This window comes from Mauremys reevesii, linkage group 2 (genome assembly GCF_016161935.1).
Source record: "Mauremys reevesii isolate NIE-2019 linkage group 2, ASM1616193v1, whole genome shotgun sequence".
NCBI lineage: Eukaryota > Metazoa > Chordata > Testudines > Geoemydidae > Mauremys > Mauremys reevesii.
In genome coordinates, this window is record NC_052624.1 from 91,794,575 (window position 1) to 91,814,583 (window position 20,009).

Below are 20,009 nucleotides of genomic sequence, written 5' to 3' on the forward strand. Positions count from 1 at the left end.
CAAGAAGATGAATCACCAGTTGATTAAATTGACTTACAATGAGTGAGGATACTTCTGGCTGCAGGTTCCACTCTGCTTAATCCAATCTTTAGTCATGTAAGGATTGGTGTTCATGTCCTCCTTTATGGGCAGTGCATACAAAGATAGGAAACTTTGCTCTGCCTAGGATAGAAGTTGATTTTCTCTCTAGGATAGGGCTGATCATGTTCTTCCTCACTTATTTACAAAAATGTCATGACCAGAACAAGTCTGTTATCCATGGAAGGAGCAGTGCTCTGAGACCTCAGTGCATAGGCTGTGGAGCAACGGGGAGACACCACAGCCTGACCACTTTGATTGGGAGTAGGGGATCTGGTCCAAAATTGTCAGGTCATAATGCCAGTCACTCAATGTTTGAGAGGATGAATGGATGGACTCATGTGCCTGGAGTCCAGGCTGCTGGTGGGGGGAAGTGGGGTTCCTGAGAGAGGTGGAGGGTCAGGCAGGGAATCTGTGCCGCCCCTTCTACTTTAAATAGTAGTCTGTAGCTCAGGAATCACTATGTTCTAGCTGGTGGATGCTGTGCTGTGTCTCTGGTACCCATTTCCTGGACTGAAATGGGATCTAAATGAACCTTCCTCCATTATCCCCAGTTGGCCTCTGACCTAAAGATCGCTCTGCCTGGTTTGCTAATCAGTGAATCCTTTAAAAATATCTGATTCTCCACATTCACCAGTTGAGGGAGGGAAGAATTTACAACGGGACTGTGATCTCTGCCAATGGATGTGATAGGGTGAGATGTGGAAGGAACAACAAATAATACTGGACAGGCCTCCTATGCACTCTGGTTCACTGAAGCATGCCTGTGTCTGAGATCAGAATTCCCAATATGCTCCAATAGTAATTGAATTGTTGTTTCTGTTTATGGTTTTTGTGGCCATTTTCAGTTAACATTCGTCTGAAACAAGACTTTGTACCAGATAGTACATGGTACCATGTGTCTGTGTTTATTATGAATCCAACACATTCCAGAAACCATATGACTCTGTGGTTAGTTTCAACTCTCTCTGTACAGAGTTCTGATAAGAAAAATTATCCAGAAAGAGATAAAAGTGATTTTTCTTCTTCTTTAAGCCATTATTAACACTAACACAATCCTGGAAGAAATGTTAGCATTGCCAGCATGTGCAGGAGCTTAGGGTGTCATAACTGATCTTTTTTTTTTCCCCAACAGGTGAGGTGGTCTGTTGCCACCTGAGAATTTTCATGCCCACAAAGGGGACTGAGGTGATGTCTTCCTGGAACTGGCTACCCGTGAAGGGCCAGTGTACTGAGAAGGCCATTCTTTCAGTTAACATCTTCCCTAGTTGGAAACACTGGGTCTTCGACCATCAGAGGAGACGGCCACACTTACCTTCAGTAGTTACACTAGCTTGATGTTCACTGAGGAACATTCTGGCCTTATAAAATGCGGGCTAAGGGTTAGACGTAAATAAATGGTGGTCCAAGAAGAGATCCCTTGCTGCCTTGCTGTTCTTTCACATCTGGGTTGCTGCCCCTCTTTTCACTCCTTGGCCAGCTGCTTGGAGGAGATGAAAGCATGGAAACAAAGTGGGCATTGGAGAATGGTGCTGTGTCCAGTGCTGGCCATCCATGGTTTATGGGGAAAATGGATGGGTAGGGCCATCAGAGGCATGGCTGCTAATGTAGGTTATAGGAACCCAGGCACAATCTTCCATCTGGCTTCACTCCTCTAACACAGATAGAGGCAGGGGAGGAGGGACAGTTGCTTGCCCCTGGAGCCAGTCCTTTCCTGTTAGGGAAGGGGGCGAAATGACCCTGCCTGGAAAAGTAGGGGTATGGACTGCATTCTGCCCACAGAACTCATCAAGCTCCCCCAATGAGACACTTGATAAGGGAGGGAGAAAGTGAAACAGACTTTTCTTTTATCCTCTGGCATTTCTCAATTTAGCTCACTCGCTGAAGCCTGCAGGGGCACCAGTGGCTGCAAATACCTCAGAAGAGGAAGCAAAGCTGAAGGGACAATTTCCCCAGAACTCAAATGCAGCCCTAGGGCTCAGCTGGGAATCAGATGGATACACTATTGAGCCAAGTTGCTAGTCAGAGATTTTAAGTGAAGTTTGGAATTTCCCTTAAAATGTTCTCTGACAGGGAGGTTTGGTTGAGCTGCTTTGAAAGCTGAGAAATGCTACATTCATCAGAATGGGTGTTACTTCAGATGCTCAATGATAATATTTTATATCTGAACTTTGTCAACTATTTCACTGTTGATCAAAACAAGGACAAACCAAGAGGAAGCATATTATGAAGACCTATGGAATTGGACAGGCTTTTGTTTTTCCATAATCAAACACCAGGAACCAAGCAGAGCCTATGGGTACATCTGAACCCCACTGAGGGGGAATGAAGCCCAGTAGAGCTCAGACAGCATGCATGATCAGATTTTGAACATCTGCACTATCTACTCAAAATGATGTCAATTTGGAACATCATGTGGGCAGGGCTTATTTTGTGGGTGGAGTTTAGAAGAGGAATGCTAATCCTTTCCCCCTCAGTTCAACCCCTTGCCCTACGCCATGGTTATGTCCTGATTTAGTGCTATCTAGATTCTGCTGTGCCCATGACTGCTCATTATTTACTGTCTGTCCACCAAAGACTGAGAAGATAAATAAAATTAGCATCATCAGCCTTGTTTGCCCATAGCAAGACTTCCAGCAGGAAAATACCACTACAGCAAATTCTTCAAAAACAAATTATTTTGAGACAAAATTTTCTGAAATAGGAGATTCCCTCCTCCCCCCTTTCATCTTCCTTCTTATTTCTTCTTCTATTACTAGAGTTTTTGGCTAAAAATTACATGTTACAGGAACTTTGTTTCTTAACAGGGCCTCATTCCTCCCACCTTTGCTCCAACTAAAGAGAAAACGTATACCTCTTTTTTTGACATCACAATTAGTTGCCATGCAACTAAGAAATGATTATGGCTCCCCACTCGACAATAAGCAGCTGCAGAAGAGGAAGTAGAAAAATGTCCCATGTTAATGTAAATGTCCCTTTTAAAAATACAAGATCCTTGCATGGCCCAACAGCTCCCAGCACTGCTCTCTGCTTTGGGCCCAGTGGCTCATGGTACCTCCATCTCCCTCCAGGTCTCAGGAAGGTGAGCGAAGAACCACCTTCCCAGAACAGTGACTGCTACTGCCTCCCTTCCCTTGAATGGAGGGATGGAGAAGTGACGATCCACCTGGCCAAGCAACTCCTGAAGCCTCCATTGCTCCTGGGCCTCAGGGAGAGGGGAGTGCAAATCCTTTACCTCAGGGGCTCTCTGCACCCCATTAATTGCAAGGACACTGAGCAGGAGCCCAGCTGGGGCTGGCCAGCCTGGAGCAAGTGAGGTCAGGGAGGAATGAGCAGTGTCTGTATGGGAGATACACCAGTGAGTGGCATGGGGAGGGACTGATTCAGGGTGGGAATCACAAACATGGCCAGTCTCATGCTCCCAAAGCCAATTCTCACGTGCCACACTAAAATGTGGAGGACCAACCCTGATGTTCCCCCAGTCCTAGTTACATCTCCCATGAGTGAGTTTCTGGATTATAAGAGAGCATATGAACAACCAGAGGTGATGGAGATACAAGTCAGTCCCGAACAGCTTCTCGTTTAATGTGGCCATTTCACCATGTTAGCTCTTTTCTAATGGGGCTGTTTTTATAGAAAACATTTTGATACAGATGAACTTTTTAAAAAATAAATTTGTTATTTTCACTTACATGTAAAACATTTTAGATGAATATAACAGATCTTTTGAATCCCGAGTACATTCAACAACAGATAGAGAAATATAACTTCTTGGGCCTGAACTATTTGAGTGTCTTTTCATGTGAGCTAAACCACACGCAAAGGAAAGAACAGAAAGACTATGGTTAAACCTCTGAGACCTGGATTCATACTTATCTTACATAACAAATGAAATAATCTTGGTACATCTAATTCTTAGTGGGTATTAAATCACAGTAGAAAGCTGTCATGGAATTCAGTATTATTAGTCACCTCTGATCAGTACAGCAAGGAGTAATGGAGGCTAGAATTTAGAGTACATTGTAAGCAGAGTAGATAAAAAGGTCTTTGGGACAGAGAGTATGTCATCGTATGTGTACCTACAGCACCTAGCACAATGAAGCCCCAATCTTGATTGGCTGCCTGGGCACTGTCGTGAAATTAAATATTTACAATAATTATTATTAATAATAATACATCAATAGGGCAGTGCAGGAAGAATACACACTATACTCTATAATGTTCATGTTCAACTTCAGACTTTGACAACTACTAAGTCTAATATAGCCAAGAAAACAAGCAAAGAAATCACACAAATATGCCTCCCCGTTGTAAAATACAACTACAGTTTTGAATTTGCAGTATTAATTTGGGTCAGATTCTGTTCTCAGTTACACTGTTGTACATCCACAGTCACTCCAGTGATTTACATGACATTGTGTTCAAGAGAATGCCTCCAGCTTCAGAATGGTGTTGCATGAAATCAGAATCTGGCCCTTTATTACAAATGTTGGGCCCAATCCTGCAGTCCCTTTGCAAGCAAAACTTTAACTGAGTTTTGTTTACAGGAAGACTGCTGGATGCAATCCTTTAGCTGTAAATCTTCAGACAATGTGTCTGACCTGTTGCCCGAAAGCATATTCATCACAATCAATTAATTCAAATACACCCCAATTTTTTCATGATATACAAGCCAAAGAAGTAACTGACCTCTTGTCGTTTGAAGTTTTGAACATATTCTTCAAACTGTTCGTCTTTTGTTTCATCAGCTTTCCCTAGCTTTTGAAGTACCTAAATTGGAAAGAAGGGGAAAAAAAAGAATAATTGCATTATGTCTAGTAAGGAGAATATTTAAGAGTCACAATAGAACAATATAATGACTTTAACTGCCTCCGTTCTCACCAGAGCTGCTGTTATGTTTTAATGGCATTTTACTTTTTAGCTGTGGTATGCACTATAATATACAATTTGTCTCCAAAGTACATACATGATACTACTACCTTTGCAAAAAATAAAGGAAGATTATAGACACAAAACTCTACAACACTCGGGGGTAGGGGGGGAGAATGTGTGGAGTGGTTGCTCTCTTTTTATGAAGCAATACATATTTCTGACACTGAAATAATCCAAAGGTTCAAAGAAAGAAAGATTTTCTGGAACCATCAGCTACAGTCTAAGTGTGATGGAGCAAAAATAAAAATTAATAGATCTCTTCTACATCTTATGACTCATTTTATGTTACACTATTAACATGATCCTGATTTGTACGGCTTTTAACAAGAAATACAGAGTGAAAAACTGAAAATCACAAATAATTATTTTAAACTTGTACTAGAATTGGTATTTAGTCCTCTTATTCATTCAAAAGTACTTATTATGAGTGTTATATATAATTGATTTGTAGCAGGGCTAGTCATGTGATAATATTTTGGAAAACCATACAATCCTGCTATACTTTTCATCTGTTTGACTACCTACATGCACTCTATCATTAAAATCCCTCTCCTCAGCACTTATTTTAATATTCCAAACAAAAGTTTAATTCTTTCCCCCAAAATGTTGAATTTCTCCACAATGTATTTATTCACACACACACACACACACACACACACACACACACTACACAAGGGGTGAAATCCTGGCACCATTGAAACCAATGGTAAAACTGTATTGACTTCAGTGAAGCCAAGATTTTACCCCAGGTATGTAGCTGTTGGCTTTGCCACTAAAAATCTTCAAGAGTTTCCTATATCAGAGGACAAGAACAAATGGCAGAGACAGGGCAGAAATATAAACAATTAATTAGCAACATCTCCTAGTCTGCAGAAAACAAGTACTTTATGCACCTGATCCACTCATTATCTTCTCTCTAATTTCCACTAATTATGCCTTGGACTGGTTAGAGGCCACAAAAACTGGGCAAGTAAAGGAGAAGAGAAGTGCAGCATGGCTGGTGGCGATGATAAAGGTGAATGCCACGTATGACAGTTATGACAATACCTTGCAATATCCTGACAAACCTTAAACTTAATTCAGTAAGTATTTTAGAAGTTCACTGTATTAAAAATGCAAATGTTCATGTACTATCGAGGGATTGTATTTATTTCCACGGGGGTGGAGGACCACAGCCCCCCAGAACTAGGTGGAGGTTGGTCAGGTAAATGATTTAGGTGGGTGGTCAGGCAAATTCACTCAGAGAACCTCCAGAGAGCTACAATCACCTGAAGAGAAGCTTATCTATACTGGTTCAAACTGGATTTTCTGGGACCAACAGACAAATAAAGGATTTTTGGTTAAATAGCTGAAGTTAAAAGTGACTCGGGGCCTTCCTTCTGATCCAGCAAAGAGACCGGACCTCTGGTTTAATGGAGGGTGTATCGCCCAATCCTTAGGGAAGGACTTTCGAATACTGAGACCCCATAAGGCTGACGGTGCTTGTTCTGAGCTCAACTTGTGTGAACTTGTGACCACAGGAGAACCCCTAGGTAGGGTTTGAAGGACTGTTCACTGGCCAGAGACCTTGCTGGAGTTGGGATGATCTGTGGTAGGCTTATTAGCATGCGTGTAGGTTCTTCTATTGTGTTAATAGGTTTTCTCTGAATGCTTTCATTTTAAGAATAAATGCGCTTGCTTACATAGAGGTGTGTGATAACCTAACTGTAGCAACCATGCTGTGTACCATCTCTGAGGAGAGAAGTGAAGCAGGCCTGCTTAGGCAGTCTGTCTTTTGCTGGGGATAGCACAGTATAGTCAGGGAACTGTGCAGCCTGCAAATACCCTTGGACTGGAGGCTCAGGTCTCCACCCAAAAGAGGTGACAGCTGACGAGCCAGGGGCCTAGAGTAGATGCATTCGTTGGACCACAGAGGTGGAATACAGGTGCAGCTACCCTGAACAGTGACACAATGATTATGATATTGCTAATCCACTGAAGGTAGTTTCTGACATATACACTATAGGCAGATGCTGAAGAGATGGCAGTAGGGGAAATAATTTTAAAAGCTAGTAGTTTACTGGACTTAAGCACATTTTAGATTTCTGTTCATCTCAATGGTATTTTTTAGCCTGTTGCAACTGGTCACTGGGAGCATCAACTTTCCTCACCAAACACTCACCAACTTCCTGTGCATCACATCCTTATGCACGTTGACAGAAGAAAACTGAATCTTTGACAAAGATGGAGCAAATGAAGCCACTTGAATCAGGCCTAGAAGGGAACCTGATAAAAGCAGCCACATGCTAGCTACCAAAGGTAATTATATAGCTCGCATTACTGTAGTATCTGAGTGCCTCCGTCTTTTAATGTATATATCCTCACCACTCGCCTGTGAGGAGGGGAATGGGAGAAGTATAATTATTTTAAATTTTACAGATGAGGAGCTGAGGGATAGAAATGCTTAATGACCTGCCAAAAATCACACAAAATCTGCAGCAGAACAAAGACTCAAAACTGGATCTCCTGAGTCTCACGCTAGAGCCCTCACCATTGGACCATCTATCCAATCTCTCTTTCTTCAGGATTACCATATTTTCCTGAAAACAAATGGTATTGCAGACAAATAGGAGAGGGAGCATGGGAGACCCAGAGGTACCAGAGAGCTACATTTTAGTGGGACCAGGTATGGGATTGCAAAGTTAGGGGGAAAATTCAAAATTTTTAAGACTATCTTGATCTATGAAAGAATGTCACATGGGAAAGTCACATTTTCTATACAGCTCCGACTACTGACCAGAGTAATATATCCAAGTCATACAAACATGAAGTTAGCAGGTAGAATAATTAGAGACTCAGTGACTTGTGATATGAGTAATAACCAAGTGAAAGCAAGGTTATTGCAGGAAATTGACTTGCCTTTATAAAGAAAAGTGGGTATTTGCTTTAGACTGTATTTACCAAATGAAAGGTTAACAAACAGTGAAAAAAATGAAGTGCATCCAATTAAAAATGTATAGCAAGGACATAATGTTAAAAAAATGGGGAATAAAAGGTTCATTTGCAATAAATACAGGAAGCAATCATGAGTGCACTGTCATCCAAGGCATAAGCGCAACCATTTTCTAAGTGTGTTGCTCAGCTCTGAGCACAAATTTCAGCGAAATACAAAATCAAAATAATTTCATGAACATACAGCATGGATGGTGAAAATGATGCTATTCCAGAAACAGGAGTCATTAAGTTGAGTCTCTTTGTACATTTACAAAACAAAGCAAGAGTCTAAAACAGATTGGTGTGTGACACCGGTAATAAATGAGCAAAAAGTGAATTTAAAAAAAGATACTAGAGCTTGCAATGTAATCTCAGGAAAAGTATACAAAATAATCAGAGAGTACCCAATTTTCTAAGGGGCACAAAAGGTGCAAAAGCAAAACCACACAGGCATGTCATATAAGGACAGATACCACTTAATAGAGTTTGGAACAATGGAAAAGGAAGTCCCGGGTCTGCTCAGGTTAACAGCAATTTGCACATGCAGATGACCAAATAGGCATTTCTTTGCTGCTTTTACAGATCCAGACTAACACGGCTACCCCTCTGATACAAATAGGCATATAACTTGTAAAAACAAGGATGCAAAAGAAATTATTAAAATATTTGATGAGATGTTTAATGGACTAGGTTCAGGATATAGCTCATTAATAGGACTGTCACGTGATTAAAAAGTAATTGTTATTAACCACACTGTTAAAACAATAGAATACCATTTTAAAAAAATGATGTTTTCTATATTTTCAAATATATTTATTTCAATTACAATACAAAGTGTATAGTGCTCACTTTATAATCATTTTTATATAAAATATTTTCACTCTAAAAAACAAAAGAAATAGTATTTTTCAATTCACCTAATACAAGTACTGTAGTGCAATCTCTATCATGAAAGTTGAATTTACAAATGTAGAATTATGTACAAAAAAAAATTACTGCATTCAAAATAAAACAATGTAAAACTGTAGAGCCTACAAGTCAACTCAGTCCGACTTCTTGTTCAACCAATCACTCAGACAAACAAGTTTTTTTACATTTGCAGGAGATAATGCTGCCCACTTCCTATTTACAAGATCACCTGAAAGTGAGAACAGGCATTCGCCTGGCACTTTTGTAGCCAGTGTCACAAGATATTTACATGCCAGATACGCTAAAGATTCATGTGTCCCTTCATGTTTCAACCACCATTTCAGAGGACATACGTCCATGCTGATAGGTTCTGCTCAGTAATGATCTAAAGTAGTGCGGACCGACTAATAGTGCGAAGTTCAGTTTCATCAGCAGAGTCAGATGCCACCAGCAGAAGGTTGATTTTCTTTTTTTGGTGGTTCGGGTTCTGTAGTTTCTGCATCAGCGTGTTGCTCTTTTAAGTCTTCTAAAAGCATGCCACACATCTCGTCCCGCTCAGATTTTGGAAGGCACTTCAGATTCTTAAACCTTGGATCGAGTGCTGTAGAACTCTTACATTGGTACCTTCTTTCCATTTTTCAAATTTGCAGTGAAAGTATTCTTAAAATGACAACTTGGGCTGGGTCATCATCTGAGACTGCTATAACATGAAATATATGGGAGAATACAGGTAAAACAGAGCAGGGGACATACCATTGTCCCCCAAAGAGTTCAGTCACAAATTTCATTAATGCATTATTTTTTTAATGAGCGTTATCAGCATGGAAGCATGTCCTCTGGAATAGTGGCTGAACATGAAGGGGCATACAAATGTTTAGCATATCTGACACGTAAATACCTTCCAATGATGGCTACAAAAGTGCCATGAAAACGCCTGTTTTCACTTTCTGGTGACATTGTAAATAAGAAGAGGACAGCATTATCGCCTGTAAATGTAAACAAACTTGTTTCTCTTAGCAATTGGCTGAACGAGAAGTAGGACTGAGTGGACTTGTAGGCTCTAAAGTTTTACATGTTTTGTTTTTTGAGTGCAGTTACATAACAAAAAAAACCCTACACTTGTAAGTTGCACTTTCACAATAAAGAGATTGCACTACAGTACTTGTATGAGGTGAATTGAAAAATGCTATTTCTTTTGTTTATCATTTTTACAGAGCAAATACATGTACTCAAAACTAATAACATAAAGTGAACACTATACACTGTATTCTGTATTGTAATTGAAATCAATATATTTGAAATTGTAGAAACATGCAAAAATATTTAATAAATTTCAATTGGTATTCTATTGTTTAACAGTGTGATTAAAACTGCAATTAATCATGATTTATTTTTTTACTCACGATTAATTTTTTTGAGTTAATCACGTGAGTTAACTGCAAGTAATTGACAGCCCTACTCATTTATATAGATATCAGCATGCCACACAAAGTCCCATTAGTACTGAGAATAAAGTAAAAGGTGAATTTGATCAGATAGTAAAACTAGACGTTATTGAGTGAACAAACACCAGCTGATTGGATTAGGAGTATGGTCACCATAATAAAACTAAACAAATTAAGAATCTGTATAGACCCAGACAATTTGAATAAGGCCATCAAATGAGAATGCAGTTGCTTGCAAACAAACAGTTATAAAGAGGTCACATCTAATCTTCAAAATGAAAGATTATTTTCATTTTTGGATGCAAGCCAAAGGTTTTGTCAGGTTTAACTCAATACAGTAATGTAAAATTCTGCATCTCCAAACGCCCTTTTGGTAGATATATGATTGAGCAACTGCCCTTCTGGATTCCCTGAGCAACTGAGGTCTATAAAGGCCATGTGCATTCCAGACCTTTGAGGACCCATATTGGACAGAGTAACTGTTAATGACCTGCTGATTTGGGACACCACAAGGAGCCTGCAGAATGTACGTGGAATACAAAAGCAAGGGACCTCAAAATGCACAGGAACAAACAATAGATCAAACTGACTGAGATTAGTTCTGAAGGACACTTGATGACAGGATAGAATGACATTAGCATAAATGGCAAGATAAACATTTTTGAGAAGTAAAGAAAGTTGTCACAGAAGCACCAAAATTTAGAGCCCAAGATCTCAGTTGATGCAAACTCACATTGATTGAGGGTTGCCCCAATACAAAACATATTTCCAATAGCCTACACTTTCAAGCACTGACTAAAATACAAAAGAACAAAAGAAATTCTGGCAATAGTTTTGAGCTGTGAGCAGTTTCATGAATATATTTATGGGCAGAAATTGGTTACGGTCAAAACAGGCCATATGCAAGCCATTTTACAGAAACTTAAGTGAAAAGTATCACAATTACTGCAGAAAATAATAATGAAACTGTAAAAGTACTTGTTTGATGTGAAAAACAGGCTTGGAAAGGAGCTTCTTATAATGGACATGTTTTCAAGAATGCTTATTCCTTAGGAAAACAAGGAACTGCAGGAGGAGGAGTCTGAAGTAAATATGACTGTAGTTCAGTTGTATCCATTGCCAAATTAATATGTGACAACTCAGAAGGGAAACACAGAATGACTCAACTTCACAACAGCCTAAGAGTAACTCTAAACCAGTGGTCACCAACCAGTAGATCACGATTGACTGGTAGATCCTGGAGCCTCTGAAAGTCAATTGTGATCCCTAAAAGACTGGCAGCACAGTGGGGCTAAGGCAGGCTCGCTGGCTGTCCTGGCCCTGCGCCGCTCCTGGAAGCCGCCAACACACCCCTGAGACCCCAGGGGGGCGAGGGTTCTTTGCACACTGTTCCTGCCTACAAGCACCGCCCCCACTGGCTAGGAATGGAGAACTGCAGCCAATGGGAGCTGCAGGGGCAGTGCCTGCAGACAGGAGCAGCACGCTGAGCCATGTCCCCCACCACAAGGGGCCGCGGGGCGTGATGGCCGCTTCCAGAAGTGGCATGGGGCCGAGGCAGGCAGGGATCCTGCCTTAGCCCCGCTGCACCACCAACTGGGAGCCGCCCAAGGTAAATGCCGCCCACTGGGAGCCTGCACCCCTCCTGCACCCAAACCCCCAGCCCTGAGCCCCCTCCTGGAGCCAGTACCCTGTTATCCCCTCTTGTACCCCAACACTCTGCCCCAGCCCGGAACACCCTCCTGCACCCAAACTCCCACCCAGAGCTTGCACCTCTCACCCTCTCCCCCAGGTTCAGCCCCCTCCCACGCTCCGAAAATCCTTGGGCCCAGCCCAGTGCCTGTACCCACCTCCCGCACTCAACCCTCTGCCCCAGCCCGATGAAAGTGAGTGAAGGTGGGGGAGAGTAAGCAATGGAGGAAGTGGGGATGGAGTGAGTCTGGTGGGGCCTCAGGGAAGGGGTGGGGTAGATCCTGGGTTGCATTTAAATTCAAAAAGTGATCTTGTATGTAAAAAGGTTGGAGACGACTGCTCTAAACAGATGACCAACAGAACACCATGAAACAGCTATTTGGGACTATGGAGATGAAATGGTTTCATATGATTGGATTCTGCACAAAGGATCCAGTATCATAAAACCACAAAGAAAATGCTATGCATAATCCACAATGCCGATGTGGTATTGAGAAACATCAGACTAAAGTCAAACGTGGCCTGCTATAGCCAGGCATGAATGCTGTCTTTGAAGACATTCTATCCAAGCATGAAATCTGCAAAAGAACCCGATCCAAAGCCCACCATCTCTCATTCACGTCAATGGACACTGAATGAAGCCCTAAACAGAGAAAATAGAATGCAAAAGAGCCACTGAAATGACAGGAAAATCCTGATTTCTGACAATTGACATTGGGGCAACTACAACAGAACTATACATCAGTAAACTAGAACAAAAGAAATATTACAACAAGATTGTCACACAATTATCCCTACTGAAAAGGGGAGCAAGACAAGGCAGTTTGTGAAGTGCTTTGGTGAACCATGTTACGGTATCTAGATGTAAGATATCTCTATATATAGCGCAACAAGACACTTATTTCAATAGTTGCTTTTCTGTTTGGCAAATTTCAGAAAAATGTTATGTTTTGGCATGATGATTCCAAGAACAATTTTGTCCAGGTCTGTTAGGTCTCCTGGCCCTGATTTCTTTCCAGTAATGATGCCTCTACATGAAAAGAAAGGGGAAAGAAAGGAAGGTGTAAGTTTCCTGATTGTTTTGCCTTCATTAATATGTTAGGATTAAAACCAATTACACTACCATTATTCTATAGATTTAATAAAAAACAATCCCTTAGACATCTGGTTAAATTCTTCCTGCTATTGTTTATCGCAGGCCTTATGCAGTGTAAAATACAAAAATAGGCATACTTCAAATTTCTATGACAACTTCCACTGAAATATCTCAAAGAGTTTTAAAAGCATTATTGAACTAAGCCTCACAGTATTCCAGTGTGGGGAGTATTATTTGTTATATATCAGAGGGGTAGCCGTGTTAGTCTGGATCTGTAAAAGCAGCAAAGAATCCTGTGGCACCTTATAGACTAACAGACATTTTGCAGCATGAGCTTTCGTAGGTGAAATGAGGTACAACCGCATCTGCTCTAATCCCTCAGACAGAGGCCAACACCTACAAAATCTCCACCAAGCATTCTCAAAACTACAGTACCCACACAAGGAAATAAGGAAACAGATCAACAGAGTCAGACGTGTACCCAGAAGCCTCCTACTGCAAGACAAACCCAAGAAAGAAACCAACAGGACTCCACTGGCCATCACATACAGTCCCCAGCTAAAACCCCTCCAATGCATCATCAGGGATCTACAACCCATCCTGGACAATGATCCCACACTTTCACAGGCCTTGGGTGGCAGGCCAGTCCTCGCCCACAGACAACCTGCCAACCTGAAGCATATTCTCACCAGTAACTGCACACCGCACCATAGTAACTCTAGCTCAGGAACCAATCCATGCAACAAACCTCGATGCCAACTCTGCCCACATATTACCAGTTACCAGCAACACCATCACAGGACCTAACCAGATCAGCCACACCATCACCGGTTCATTCACCTGCACGTCCACCAATGTAATATACGCCATCATATGCCAGCAATGCCCCTCTGCTATGTACATCGGCCAAACTGGACAGTCTCTAAGGAAAAGGATAAATGGACACAAATCAGATATTAGGAATGGCAATATACAAAAACCTGTAGGAGAACACCTCAACCTCCCTGGCCATACAATAACAGATCTTAAGGTGACCATCCTACAGCAAAAAAACTTCAGGACCAGACTCCAAAGAGAAACTGCTGAGCTTCAGTTCATCTGCAAATTTGACACCATCAGCTCAGGATTAAACAAAGACTGTGAATGGCTTGCCAACTACAGAACCAGTTTCTCCTCCCTTGGTTTTCACACCTCTACTGCTAGAACAGGGCCTCATCCTCCCTGATTGAACTAACCTCATTATCTCTTGCTTGCTTCTTGCTTGCATATATATACCTGCCCCTGGAAATTTCCACTACTTGCATCCGAAGAAGTGGGTATTCACCCACGAAAGCTCATGCTGCAAAACGTTTGTTAGTCTATAAGGTGCCACAGGATTCTTTGCTGCTTTTATAGATAGGGAAACAGACAGAGAGAGATCAACAAGGCCAATATTTTCCAAATTAGGTACCAAAAGGAAATCAAGTCATTTATTTAAATGCCTACATTGAGGCACCATCATTTAAAAATTTTGGTCTATTGGCTGGATCACATAAGAGAGTATTAGCCTGCTATTATTTCCAGCTAATCAACTTCCAGCTAATCAATTTAGCCTTTTAGCTTAAATGGTAGTCATGTCCTTTGGAGCTTGATTCAATCCCAGTTCATGGCCAAACCAGGAGGTCATTTATAAAATGTTAATAACTTAATTAACTGGCTCTTAGTATCCAAAACATAGCTAAATGAGTTACAATGTTCATTATTTAATTAGGATAAAATAGACACATATAGAAATAGCATTTTATCTTCATTTCAACTATAAATGAGAAGTCTTTGGTCCAAAGATGGCCTTGGTTTCACCAGGCACAGCTTCCACTGCCTGCAATAGGAATTGTGTCTGATTATCCCAGGGCTAAATTTCATCCTTTGTTTTCTTCACTCCTATCACCTCCAAGAGCACAAGGTTATTCTTGGACCATATTAGTATGTTGCCATTGCTTTCTGGCAGTGCCATCAGCTGACGACTGCAGAATGTTTGCACAGGCCTCCATTTTCATTAATGCGTGGCTGTGAAAAAATTCATCTGTCATTTATTCAAAGCTAACATCTGTCAAACCATTTAAAACACAACACCATACACTTCAGTGTTTATCAAAGGAGGGCTGTGGAAGGCTTGGAAGAATATCAAAGCAAACCTCTTCACTGATAAATAACTGCTCTTTGTCCCCTTGATATTTTATCAAGTGACTTCCTATAATAGAGCTACTTCAAGCATGCTTGAGGACTGCACTTAGCAACCCTACTAACAGAGAAGCTGAATCAGCAATGATGAGGCACTGGACTGTTTTTCAAATATCAAGAAGAATCACTGACATGTAAAGCACAGAACCAATCTGGAAAGCCTGCTCCATATCACTAATGAACAAGCTATAACCCTCCAGTCCAGAGTGTGTAGGACACTTTCCTGATTCCCCTCTTACATGTTCTGAAGATGACACAGAGGAGAAAAGATGACAAATTTACACCTGCTCAGTCACATAAAACACAGAAATGGAAAACTGAAGAAAAGCAGCTAACCTCACATGCTCTCCTCCTAGACATCATACATGAAGAGCAAAAAATTGCTCTAAGGCAATGGTTCTCAACCAGGGGTATGTGTACTTCTGGGGGTTTGCAGAGGTCTTCCAGGGGATACATCAACTCATCTAGATATTTGCCTAGTTTTACAATGGGCTACATAAAAAGCATTAGCGAAGTCAATACAAATTAAAATTTCATACAGACAACGGCTTGTCTATACTGCTCTATATACTATGCATTGAAATGTAAGTACAGTATTTATATTCCAATTGATTTATTTTATAATTATATGGTAAAAATGAGAAAGTAAACAGTTTTTCAGTAATAGTGTGCGGTGACACTTCTGTATTTTTACGTCTGATGTTGTAAGCAAATAGTTTTTAAACGAGGTGAAACTTGGGGGTGCGTAAGACAAATCAGACTCTTGAAAGGACTACAGTAGTCTGGAAAGGTTGAGAGCCACTGCTCTAAGGAACACTCCCAATAACCTATCTTAACTGACCTGTTTACACTGAGCCCAAGGCTTCCAGTACAATTTTATTGAACTTTTAGCTAAAGATTCCTTCTACCACAGCACCAAGTTTGTTGAATTAATGCTGTAGAGAAAACCTGACTTCTTTTGATAAATAGCAGCAAATCCCTTTGCTACTGAATGTCGCAGTTCATGCTTGGCTCCTCTGAGCTTCAGGACACCAAACACTGCAGTGGCCATCAAGGAAGGAGTTATGCCCCTGAATATTTCACAGCAGAGGTATCTGGATTTCAATGGTGTTGTATGGACATAATTTTCAGGGTACTATGGGAAGCTCCAGGATAAAAGGCTCTGTACAAATGTAAACCTATTGGCTGATCCATTCTCCTGAGTCAGGAGGCCTGAAGACTTGCTTTACTGATGGCTGCATTTCTACTGTTCATTTTATGTCACTCTTTGTTAGTGTTTTGTGTATCGTAAAGGGCCATGGGAACAGTTAGTTAACAAACAAGAACAGCACTTCTATACTATCCACACAAGCATAAAATACTGTGATGTTAATCAAAATGAGAACTGAAAATGTGAGCTTTGTACACAGCTCAAATGACAAAATGTGCAAATTATGCCATGGAAAAATTAATGACTATGATAACCTTTTTATAGGAATTACAGAACACAGTTATAGATCATTCTGCAGATGACATAAGGATGCACTAGGGAGCAACACTGAACAAATGTCATCATATCAAACAAAAAGTAAGGCACAAGCTTTCTAAACAAGTGATTGATTGGTATACGAAATAATCAACGTCATTTTGTATGAGAGTGGAGCAGCAGTATGGATTCAGAATACTTTGGAAGACGGACTTGAGCCTGATTAATATTTGATGGTAATGACAATCGATACCTGTTGGTATTTTCAAAGGTTTATTTCAGAGGTGGTTACAGATTTTTTTTTTTTTAGTTAAAGATGCATTAAAGGAAAGCAGTCACTTGTTTAAACACAACAGTGTATTGTTGTGCTGCGATGGATAGACCCCAAAACACATACAGCAAACAGGGAGGTAACACCTGGTCCTGTGTAAATAGACACCCTCGTAAAATCTAACTGGATTATACAGGACGGCAGCCACCTGCTAATGTGATTGTAAGAGATCCAGCAGGAGAGCTTAGCTGGTCAGCAGGAATTCAAGGAGAATCGGGAAGGAGATGAGCCTCAGACCTGGTTTCCAGGTGAGAGGGCAGGGATATAAACAGTAGTAGCAATGTCTCCCCAGCAACTTTTTCTATTCACTGTCTTTCTGATGGCTGTCCCTCAATGTCTTTTTACAGCATTTAAAATAGCATTCGCCTCTCATCTGCTAATGTTTCATCAAATACTTATCACATGAGTGCTGAAAGTATGAAGAAGGGTGCTGTCTACAACAAACAAAAGTCACAGAAGTGCTTCAGGGTCCTGAAATCTGCCGGGTTCAGAATGCACACATTAGGAAGAGAGAGCTGAATAGAAAAGAGAGGAGGAGGAGAAGCCATAGAGGCATCTCAAAGAACTGGAGGAGCTGCCTGCTCTGCTTCCTTTTGCTACCGCTGGTTCTGCACCTGTAGGTGCTGCCACTTCACACAAAGACTGATCCAATCCTTTTTGACTGAACAAGAGCATGCTGTGATATCCCAAACCTAACTGCCCAACCACATAGCAACAGAATAACCAACTGCATTTCTATGCCTTTCATTACATCCCAAACAAATCACAAGTCCACTCTTGGGAATTAATGAAAATCCAAATAAATGATCTCACTCCCGTCTGATACTTGCTCATTTGGCTGAAAAGCAACTTGGATGTTTCCTATTGGTGTGCCTACTGAAAGATTATTTAGATCAGCAGTATATATAGTCTTGCCACACTGATGTTTAAATCCACCCAGCACAGCATATAGTTCTTTTATCCAAAAATTCAATATCTGCCCACTTGATAGTCAGTACTGACCAAAACCAACAACAAAAAACTAATAACCTAACCCAGCTACTCTGAATGGTCTTAGTAGCACATTTCCAAAGCTTTGGACAGAGAACTCTGTGGAAGAGACACTACTGCCAAAATCTCTGTCAAAGACCATAGGAATATTGGCAGGAGAATGGAGTATATGATCTTTATAGAACTTGTCCACCTCTGAGTTGCATGGGTCTATGACTAATAATTTCATAACAGAAATGAAATCTAGTACAAAAGTTTCTTTATATACACACACACACACACACACACACACACACACACACACACACACACACACACACAGCAGAGTACCATGAGTAAAAAATTAACAGACTGATAAATTGTGTCTCCTCCACAGTAAGGACCATGCCGTTTATCCCACTACAATGAACTTAGTAAAATTTATCTTCCTGTGGTTCTGAATAGCAGTACCACACTGGCAAGATGTTATCTTGAAATGAATCAAGTTTCTCTTGTGCCAAGAACAGAATACCACATATAAAGCCTTAATTTAATAGTGGCTGGCACAGTTTTTCTCTCTTAATTAGACATTCAACTTCTATTTGGAAAAAAAAAAGAGAACTCCAAATTTTATCTCTGAATTAAAAACTTCAATGTACCAAGCATAAGAGGTTTCCTTATCTCAGTTGGGAGACAAATAAAACTGTTGCACTTGGTCTCTTTTTTAAAATCACAAATCAAAACTAAAGAATACTTTAATTATGATGGACCTTGAATTTAAAACTCCACTGCTGATCATATCAGTCTCTACTGAATCACAAAATCTATTTTGCACCTTCATGTTACTTTCTGCAAGTCCGCTGATATGGTTTTAGTGGACCAAGCAACCTGTAAGTAAAGTCATGGTGCTTTTAAACATATTTCTGGCTTAAATCCACATCTGGTTCTTAACAGTCAAACCCTTCCCCTTAGTTTTAGGCAAGTCCACCAACCTGATCTAATTTATGTGTAAGGGCTGGAGATTGTTAGGATGGTCTTCATGTTATTTAGTTGCTAGAGAAGGTGAGCTATGGTAATCTGGTGGTAGAAATGGTCAGAAAATTTCAGGAAGGTCAAAAATTCTATGAAAATTGGCAAAAAAAATCATTTTTATTAGCTGTAACTGAAGGTGACTTTTCCATTTCCCAAGATAGTTCTCTAAAAGGCTGTCTGCAAGCATTTGGGGGACTGCTCAGATTTTAATATTATCAAAGGTCCATACTCTTGGACCCAACCAGATGCCCCGCATTAGCTGCTGTGTATCTACAGAATTTCTATACAGAGAGGCATTAGGAGGAGGGGTGTGTCTACCCACGCTGGAAAAATCTCTGCCATTCCATGCGCTTCTCCTTAGCTCAAACATGGCTTGCTGACGCTCTCACGGGGGAAGAGGTCACCCTCCTCTACAGTGACCTTTCAACAGGCCAAGTCCTGAGGTTTCTACTTGGCTTTAATTATCCTTACTCACAAAAATTCCACCTGAGCTAGGGAGAGCTCACCTGAGTGAGAACAGAGTTAATAGGGAGCAGGGAGCTCTGGATTTGGCCCCATGTTCATGTTCAATAAATAGGGGGTTAGAGAGAGCTGGTGATTATATTACTGTATGTTTCTCTAAACAAAAACTCACCACTGTAATGATAGTTTGGTCTCTGATAGTTACATGGCAAGGATTTATAAACCTATTAAAACGTCCTAAATAGTTTTAAAAAATAATGTACGAAAAATGCACCAAACGGATTCATCGTAATGCTTTCAAACAAAAATCCCAGCCATGGGCCAGGGAGTAACTGACGCATGACTCTCCATGGTTCTTAAAGCACTTAGGTTGGCCACCCCAGATGCTACTCCTTAGAAACAGCACCA

General features: G+C 40.7%; 1 protein-coding gene across 6 annotated transcripts in view; it reads right to left on the bottom strand.

Annotated features, from left to right (window-relative positions):
• Window positions 1-20,009, bottom strand: part of AMPH (amphiphysin) — a 212,523-nt gene that overhangs the window by 106,095 nt on the left and 86,419 nt on the right. For 5 of the 6 annotated variants that reach the window (XM_039524651.1, XM_039524650.1, XM_039524656.1 and 2 more), the window contains exon 2: window positions 4,768-4,848. The exons of the other annotated variant lie outside the window; for it this stretch is intronic. In XM_039524651.1, coding sequence (XP_039380585.1) covers window positions 4,768-4,848 — 81 coding nt within the window. The remainder of the gene's footprint in view (window positions 1-4,767; window positions 4,849-20,009) is intronic. 6 annotated transcript variants of the gene reach the window in all.